Source organism: Phyllosticta capitalensis (genome assembly GCF_038381095.1).
Source record: "Phyllosticta capitalensis strain CBS 128856 chromosome Unknown BKA78scaffold_3, whole genome shotgun sequence".
NCBI lineage: Eukaryota > Fungi > Ascomycota > Dothideomycetes > Botryosphaeriales > Phyllostictaceae > Phyllosticta > Phyllosticta capitalensis.
In genome coordinates, this window is record NW_027117441.1 from 2,154,661 (window position 1) to 2,162,699 (window position 8,039).

General features: G+C 53.7%; 4 protein-coding genes across 4 annotated transcripts; 2 read left to right on the plus strand and 2 right to left on the minus strand.

The window, feature by feature from the left end:
• Positions 1-621: 621 nt before the first annotated feature.
• Positions 622-2,124, minus strand: BKA78DRAFT_243487 (UbiA prenyltransferase family-domain-containing protein; the record flags this gene model as incomplete). Its single annotated transcript, XM_066883956.1, has 1 exon — positions 622-2,124. A coding segment is annotated over one exon (1,503 nt), but the record flags the coding sequence as incomplete, so codon positions are not given.
• A 181-nt stretch (positions 2,125-2,305) lies between these two features.
• Positions 2,306-3,942, minus strand: BKA78DRAFT_309640 (pyridoxal phosphate-dependent transferase). Its single transcript, XM_066888048.1, has 2 exons — positions 2,811-3,942; positions 2,306-2,756 (listed from the first exon to the last, which is right to left on the minus strand). The coding sequence occupies exons 1-2, from the start codon at positions 3,834-3,836 to the stop codon at positions 2,340-2,342; spliced, it is 1,443 nt and encodes a 480-aa protein (XP_066746813.1). The 5' UTR covers positions 3,837-3,942; the 3' UTR covers positions 2,306-2,339.
• Positions 3,943-4,098: 156 nt separating this feature from the next.
• Positions 4,099-6,499, plus strand: BKA78DRAFT_309642 (fungal-specific transcription factor domain-containing protein). The gene is made up of 3 exons (XM_066888049.1): positions 4,099-4,427; positions 4,498-4,850; positions 4,901-6,499. The coding sequence occupies exons 1-3, from the start codon at positions 4,324-4,326 to the stop codon at positions 6,112-6,114; spliced, it is 1,671 nt and encodes a 556-aa protein (XP_066746814.1). The 5' UTR covers positions 4,099-4,323; the 3' UTR covers positions 6,115-6,499.
• A 28-nt stretch (positions 6,500-6,527) lies between these two features.
• BKA78DRAFT_309644 (uncharacterized protein) lies at positions 6,528-7,583 on the plus strand. Its single transcript, XM_066888050.1, has 2 exons — positions 6,528-7,264; positions 7,328-7,583. Exons 1-2 carry the CDS (start codon positions 6,550-6,552, stop codon positions 7,336-7,338), a joined length of 726 nt encoding a protein of 241 aa, XP_066746815.1. The 5' UTR covers positions 6,528-6,549; the 3' UTR covers positions 7,339-7,583.
• Positions 7,584-8,039: the final 456 nt, after the last annotated feature.

Sequence of the window (8,039 nt, forward strand, 5' to 3'; positions counted from 1 at the left end):
TGTCAGAGGCCTTTGCAGAAGTAACAAACACCGCGAACGGATCTCGGACCGAAGAACGAAGGCGAGCAACAGATAGCAAAACTTCCATGTTGATTTCGTTGGCACGACCAGGCGTCTTTCTGGGGGTGCTCGAGGCTACGGAGCTGCTGACGTCGTCGCGCATACGATTCGGCGCGGGTCGGTTCTAAACGCGCGTGATCACCGGTCTACGGCCCTTCCTCCTTGCAGAATCACCTCTCCATCCCCCCGGGCCGCTCTCGAGGTCGGGATAAAGTCCACGTGCAGAATCGACACAACTTGTCGACGAGGCCGCCGATCAGATTGTGGGGTATTGCGTTGTCTCAGGGGGCTTGTCAGATTGGGCTGTTGTACAGATACCAGCCAAGACCGTTGCAGCTGGGCGTAAGCACGGCTTGGGATATACACCACTTCAGCAGGAGAGGCGATGGTACCTAACTCTGCGCCATACGTACAAAAACACAATGCGAATCCAATGGATATTGCCCGTCGATGATGACGCGCTGACGACGACGTTCCGCTTCACCTGGGGCCAGCGGACATTGCGCCTTGTCCTATAGGCTTGTGTGGCACCTTGGGTGGACCTTCCACGTCTTCATCTTCTTCCCAGTACGTGTCGTCGTCTTCTTCGGAGGCTGACCTGCCTGTCGCACTCCTCCAAACCCGCTCCCACAAACCCTTCTTGTGTGCCATGGCCAGAACCAGGACAATGGGCAAGTGCCACACACTCGCCCAGAACAACCCTCGTGCTGTTCCTTTTTGGCCCTCGTACCACCAGAATCGTGTTGCTTGATAGGTCATCCAGCCATTGATGAAGGAGCTGGTGACGGCAAATCCCCAGTCGGTTACCCCCGTGTATGCAAGGCCGAAGCAGATGGGGAACATCAAAAACGAGTATCTGAGTGCAACCCGTCCGTTCATCCTCGAATTGGTCCATGCGAGCATTCGGTACCCAGCATTCTTGTATTCTTCCCTAATGGTCCAGCTGAGGGCGTTGAAATGAGGGAACTGCCAGGCAAACAAGAGAGCGCCCATCAGCCACCCCCCAAGACTATTGGAGCCGAATAGCAAGTCTTGCCATGTTCCTCCACCAGTTGCACACTGGCCCGCTGCGGCTGTCCATCCCATGAGCGGTGGGATACCGCCAACAATGGCACCGACCCAGGTGTTGATGACCGACACGCGCTTCATAGGTGTATAGCATCCAGCGTATAGGAAAATGTTGAGCGCACCCAGGAAAGCCGTAGTAGGGTTCACGCCGTAATAGAGGGCCACTACTCCGGTGCAACCAGTTGCAATGGCGAACAAAAGAGCGCCACGTTTGCTGATAAGACCCCGTACAATGGGCCGGTTCCGAGTCCGGCTCATCTTGGCATCATGAGCAGGTTCGAAGAGCATATTGAAAGCGTTGGCCGAGGCTGATGCTAGCGCGGTACCGGTGGACAGAAACAGCAGCGTGAGCGTGGACAGGGACGGCGTATCGGTCACGGATGGGGCCAAGAGCGTTGGCACTGGGTATATCGCGTACGTAGCGGCCGTGGTCAGAACGATGAGAAAGGATAGTTGCGGTTTGGATAGCGCGAGATAGGTGAAGAAGCGCCGGCGCAGCGACTCGGTTGGCAAAGCCTGAGCAGTGTTTGAAAGTCGGGCAGAAGCGTCAGGTCGAATATCAGTCTCAGATGCTGCCTTATTCTTCGCTTCCTCTCTCAGGCGCTGCCTTCTTCGGTGGGGTAGCTCATTGGCGATGTCGTTGCCCGCGGTCGCCGTGCTCTCCAAAGATTGAACAATCTTTGGCTGTTGGTGTAGTGTCGAGGGCGCCGGGCCTTCATTGCCTCGTGCTTGGGCAGCCACAGCATTGCTCCATACTCCCCTTCTCGCGCCCGAAATGGCTTCTTCGAGAATGCTATTGGCCCAAAAGTATTCCTTCTTGAATGCAGCTCGGGTGGTGCGGGCGGAGACGGCGGCGTCCTTTGCAGGAGTTGTAGTCGACAGCAGGCGGCGTCCTGGCGGCGGTCCAGGGCGAGATGTTTTGCGCAAGCAGCGCAGGCAAACGGATCCGGTATCCTGCAGAGGCGATGCCCGCAGCAGGGGTGGTCTGAGTATCATGTCTTGCGAGGTCTCATTGCGTCGTGGGATAACTTCGCGACAGGTGATGGGAGCATCGGATGTATTTTACGGCGCGGGAGAAACGCCGCAACTGCAAAGAATTGAACATGTCAAGCCACAGCACACCGCCACAGTCTCGAGCCACCAAACGCGTTCCAGTATTTATAATGCCTGTTTCCTGCACACCCTTTATCTACAACACTCTTCGACTCGTCTCACAAATAAGGCTCACTGGCCTTCATGATGGCCTCCTTGAAGAGTTGAACCAACCTCACCAACTCCTCCTCCGTCACGACGTATGGCGGGGCGATCATCACATGCTCGACATCAATGGGTCCACACTTGCCAAGGTTCCCCAGGAGATTGAGGCCTCTTTCCAGCGCCGCACTGAGGACCTTTCCTGTAAAATTGTCCTTCATGGGAAAGGGCTTCTTCGTCTTCTTGTCCAGGATGAACTCTGCCGCCCAGTACAGGCCGCGTCCACGAACATCGCCCACCAACGGAAGGGGAAGGATCTCGGTCTGCATCAGCTTGCCGAGTACGGCTCCCATGTGTCGACAATTTTCGACGAGATTCTCCCGTTTGATGATATTCTGGACTTCAATGGCTGCGGCGCAAGCCGTTGGGTGTGCCTGAATAAGAATGTAAGCATTGCTTCTTTCGATGGACTCCAAGAGTAATCATACCTGGAATGTGTGCCCATGGGAGAGGGACTTGCTCCCTTTGGCCAATGCGTCGAAGACTTTCTCATGAACCAACACCGCCGACAAGGGAACAAATCCACCGCCCAATGTCTTGCCAATGGTCTGCAAGTCCGGTCCTCTGAATCCTTCTTCTTGCTCCCATGCATGCATAGTGCCGGTCTTGCCCATGCCACATATTATTTCATCCAGAATTAGAAGAGCACCGTACTTGTCACAGAGCTCTCGGACAGCTTTGAAATACCCCGGCAATGCAAGAACGCATCCCAGCGTGGTTCCAGGTATGGTTTCAGCAATAAATGCAGACACAGTATCTGGGCCCAACCTTTGGAACTCGGCGTCAAGCTGGGCCACGAGATGGTGAAGGTATTCTTCGTCAGTCCATCCCTCTGGCTTTGCTCGGTAGGGATAGCAGGGATCAACAAAGGAAATGTTGTTGCTCATCCAGTCCGAATACATCTCCCTTCTCGATTGGTGTCCGGAAACGCAAAGAGCGCCAATGGTGTTTCCATGGTAGCTTTGCATCCTTCCAATAAAGTTCTTCCGCTTCGGTTCCCCCTTCTCTTTCCAGTACTGCGTCACCAGTTTCACGGCACCGTCAGTTGCTTCACTTCCCGAACCGAAAAACATGGCCTTAGAGAGGCCGCCAGGTCTGTCCTGCAAAAGCATGTTTGCGAGCTCCTCTGCAGGCTTTGACGTGTAGCCAACGCTATACACGTAACCGATACTGTTAATTTGGTCCGCGACAGCTCTTGCTACCTCGGGTCTGTGGTGCCCGAGACAGGACACTGCAGGGCCGCTCGAAGCATCGATCATGGTCCTGCCATCGGAAAGGGTGAAGGATATGCCAGAACCCGAGACAATTTCAACGGGACGATGGTTGAGAGCCCTGTGAAGAATATGACTGTTTGCGACGTAGTCATCGATTGCCAAGGTAGAGGAATATCTCGGTCTGTCATTGAAGCGGGACAGCGAGCGCAAACGTAGAGCACGGATTGAGCGAGTTATCATGTTGACAAGATGGCAGATAGTGGAAAACTCGAGACGATGCTTGAAGGGATAGCCATTGCGTTGCGGCAAAAGGATGAAGCGCTAAATACATTGTACAGCTGCCCCGTATACCCCATCTTTAGACTCATGGGCCGCGAGAGTGGTGATGGTGGATGAGATGCGGAGATGCAGAGAGGAGCCTATCAGAGGGCACACAAATGCCGGACAAGGGTCTTCTTATCGTGCTTAGTCAGTCCATCTGCCGGGGCAAAAGGGCTTGATGGGGCTGGCGACCGCTCCGCAACGTCTGCTCTCCGCCCTTGACGCCCACCGAGATCCTCTTCTTCAAACGAACTGATTGCCCCTTGACGGCTGTCCTTTTGCGCTTCCATTGGCACCCCGGATCCTGCCAGCAGCCCCGGCGAAACGTTGTGTATCCACAGAGCGGCGTTGATTCACGCGGGACCCCGCGGCTAGCTGGCCGCGTCCAGTATGTAAAGGGAAGAACATGACCGCCGTTCCAGAAGCCGAATCCTCTTCCGAAAAGAGACGCGTTAGGAAGAGAACAGGGACCACCAGAGAGCGCACCGGATGCGTCACCTGTCGTCGTCGGTGCGTGCTCCATTGCCTTTTTTGAATTTTTCGTCAACCACTTCTTCAAGTTGGCTGACTCATTTTTCAGGAAGAAAAAGTGCGATGGTGGTTATCCCATTTGTGACCATTGTCGGCGTTTGAACTTTGAATGTGTTCGCGAGGAGCCACGACAGACAGGTAGCTCGGCTGTGCCTGATGCTTCAAACAGCTTGATCAAACATAACGACAAGACCATTTTGCCTACTTCTTCCTCTACCATCTTGACATTGCCCGCAGGCAATTGGGCAGCGCCGATCCTCTCGCTTGACCCTGTAGCAGCATGGCCTGGCGCAGCTGGCAACAGCACTCCGGCAACCAACCGAAGAGTCTTGTTGCGTTACTATCTCCAGACCTTGTCTACTCTTCTTACCAGTACCCTTGAAAACAATTGCTTTGCTTCTGGTACAAAGCTATTCAAGCCGCTGGCATTGTACCATGCTAACGAATGGCAGTATTCCTTCCAATGGCAACCGAGTCCCAACTGTTGCTCAACGCAATCATCGCCCACTCTTCATCTCATCTTTCAATGCGAGACAAGTCTTACGAAATCCTCGCATTGCAAAGCCGATGCACAGCACTCAACTCGCTGTCCAGTTCTTTGGCCTCTCCTAACCGCGATTCTGAATTGGACCTATCATGCTGTTTGGTTCTCTGTTCGATGGAATCAATCCTAGGCGACACGTCGAAATGGTACCAGCATCTTCTTGGTGCCTCCCAGATCATGCGATCTAGCTCGGCATCTCCCTTTGGCCAAGGCCAGTTGAGCGCTCAGGACCTGAGCGCTGCATTCAATTCATTCGAGGGCCGCTGGCTAAAGCGCAATTTTGCTTACCACGATGTCATGGCGGCAGTAGCTCTCAATGGGAGGCCCCTGATTCCCGGCTACTACTGGAAACCGGACGCTGGAGACGTCGTCGACTCTTATTTTGGTCTGGGCTCCAAGCTCATTTACCTGATTTCCGAAATTAGTGTTCTCAACGCCGACATGAACGAATCTACCGCCTCCATCAGCGGCACCAGTGGCACCAGTTGCACTTCCAAGTCCTCGTCTCCAGAATCATCAGCCAGCTCCCATTCTCCGGACGAAGTGGACCAAGTTGCTGATCAAATGGCTGATTATATGGACATCGAAACTCTACCGAGAGATGACCGTGAGAATAGTTCTGTACCAACGTCTGACTTCTCAACGCGGGCCTATCTGCTGGAAACGGAATTGCAAGAATGGACACCACCAGATTGCCAAGATATCCACCTCGTTGCTATGGCCGAGGCTTACCGAAACGCCGCTCTCATCCACCTCTATCGTGTTCTCAGGCAGCACTTGCCTGATTTGACACCGACGCTTGATCGGAAAATCGAAGCCCCAGTAAAAGCAATCATCGAAAACGTCGAGAAGATGCCAATCCGTTGTCTGCCGGAAACATCCATTCTTTTCCCCTTGTTTATGGCCGGTGGAGAGGCGGAGAGTCCAGAACACATCCGCGCGATACGCCAGAGACTTCAAGATGTGCTCCACTATCGCCACTTCCACAATGTGGAGGTATCATTGGCCGTTTTGGATGAGCTATGGCGCTTGCGTTCGGGGACGAAGTCCGGTCCAGGACAAAAAAGGATCGACTGGCTGGATGTTCTTGCGCGGAGAAAATGGAAACTATCCTTGACTTGATCATTGAATTCAAGTCGACATGAAGTTCGTGTACAAACTTGGAGCTGTCTTGGTTTTGGCGTTCAAAGCGAGGTTTTGGGTGGCTGCCCGTTATGGGATTATCGTGGTGCAGTTCTTGGGCAAGAGGCGTCTGGACGGTGGTGGTGAGGTTTTCCGTTGTGCCATGTTAACGCTGTCTAGGTTTGAGGGGCCGACTGTAGTCATAATGATTTCGCTAGCTTGTCATGTTTGCGAAAAAGACGATATCAAGCTCACATTCTCAACGACCGTGAGCCCCATTCAGAGCCACAATCCGAGCGACTCGGCCACACTACAACGTGCGTCGAAAGGATTATCCAATTCATGGTTTGATTCTAAAAGCAAGGTTACAATCAGAGAATGGATCATTGAGAAATTTGCGAAGACATTGCTACGCCCAAACAGGATGCTTTCACGATGCTACCAAGCAAGAAACACCACGCGCAGAACCAAAGCGCTTCAACCCTCCGAACTCCCGGCTCCGCCCCCTCCATCAAAACACCGTTATCCTGGCCTAATTGCGGAGACACCTGCAACCATACTCGGACAATCCAGAATCACCGAAAGGCGGGGAAAACGGACCGCGAATTTCTCCAGTCTCTTTGCCGACCTCCATCTGGAAGGCCTGAAATGGACATGCAAACTTGCCCCTGGTGTGCCCCTTGCGCGGACGCTTTGGAACGCTCTGGAGCGAGGGATAGAGGTCTGGTTTACAGCTTTGCCGTGTCCCTCGTTCAGATGCGTCTGAACTACCTCAAGGCCTTTGGTGGGATGACAAGTTACATCCCTCGATCCGGCCACGTTGTAGAAAGACGACCCGCTAACGAAGGTCCGGATTTAATGATGAACGAAGTTCCCAATCTCAGCACTAATTTTCTGGCATCGCCCGCGTCGAAGACATCTTGCTCTGGCCGTGTGTGGACCACCTTAGGCGGCGAAAAAGACCGGCGAACTGAGGCACTCTGGGTAGAACAAACTGCTTCGTTCCACTGCCCCAACAGCGCCAGGTGCATCCCAAACATTGGGCTGACCCAAGGTCGACAGCACTGGAATAAGGTGACACGGAAGCGAAATCCGTCGCCAGGACAAGCCCGATTCGAGAGTTGGTGGCGACAGCGGGCAGTAATCCGAACTACAGCATGCATTAGCGCAAACATATTCTACGAAGATTTGACATTCATGTAGATATACCCACCTACGTCTTGACAACTGCTAACAAAGACGTCCTCTCGCGAGGACAGACCTTCGGGCCCGGTCGCTTCGAGACCGTGAGGCCACCACAACAACAAGGTCGATGCCAACCTCACGACTTGCGCGGTTTAGGCATCACCAACTCCCAAGCGCACCACATGAACACCGCAACGATGAAGACGAAAATGCATGAGCAAATCAGCATCTGAAGGCCAAGGCGTATGTGTGCTGCCAGTCGGCTTCTTGGCGTGGTCAAAGGCTCCGCGTATACAAAGTGTTCCACTTCTGGACTTTGGGCTCGTAGTGGCTTGCCCATGCCTGTGTCGAGTCGCAGCCGAAACGGCCTTGGCGAGAGCGGACCTGCGGGGCTCATGGCTGGCGATGCGGTCGGCGAGAAGACGTCCTTGTGGAGCGACATTTTGATATGGCCAACGGGATTGATGATGGAGATGTGGTAGAGCGGTCGAGAGGTCGACAACAATGACAATCTGTTGAGCAAACCAGACGGCAGCGGAAGAGCAGGAGACGGTTGGCACAGGAAATGTGTGCCCAGCATACAGTTCTAAGTACTCGGCTGATCCGCCTGGTAAGGTTTCAGGAAGAGTATTCTACGGTTTGTTTCACACGGTTTGCGCTGCCACTGAGCCGTTGCACCAGGGACTTTCCCTGACAGATGGAAGACACAGCTGCGGATGCATTCGGCCAAGACCATCTAC

Excerpts from the sequence above, each read along its gene's own strand:
- BKA78DRAFT_309640 (XM_066888048.1), bottom strand. The coding sequence starts at position 3,836 with ATGATAACTCGCTCAATCCGTGCTCTACGTTTGCGCTCGCTGTCCCGC. Across the intron at positions 2,757-2,810 it reads CCCATGGGCACACATTCCAG|GCACACCCAACGGCTTGCGC; the intron begins GTATGATTACTC and ends ATTCTTATTCAG.
- BKA78DRAFT_309642 (XM_066888049.1), top strand. The coding sequence starts at position 4,324 with ATGACCGCCGTTCCAGAAGCCGAATCCTCTTCCGAAAAGAGACGCGTT. Across the intron at positions 4,428-4,497 it reads TGCGTCACCTGTCGTCGTCG|GAAGAAAAAGTGCGATGGTG; the intron begins GTGCGTGCTCCA and ends CTCATTTTTCAG. Across the intron at positions 4,851-4,900 it reads AAACAATTGCTTTGCTTCTG|TATTCCTTCCAATGGCAACC; the intron begins GTACAAAGCTAT and ends AACGAATGGCAG.
- BKA78DRAFT_309644 (XM_066888050.1), top strand. The coding sequence starts at position 6,550 with ATGCTACCAAGCAAGAAACACCACGCGCAGAACCAAAGCGCTTCAACC.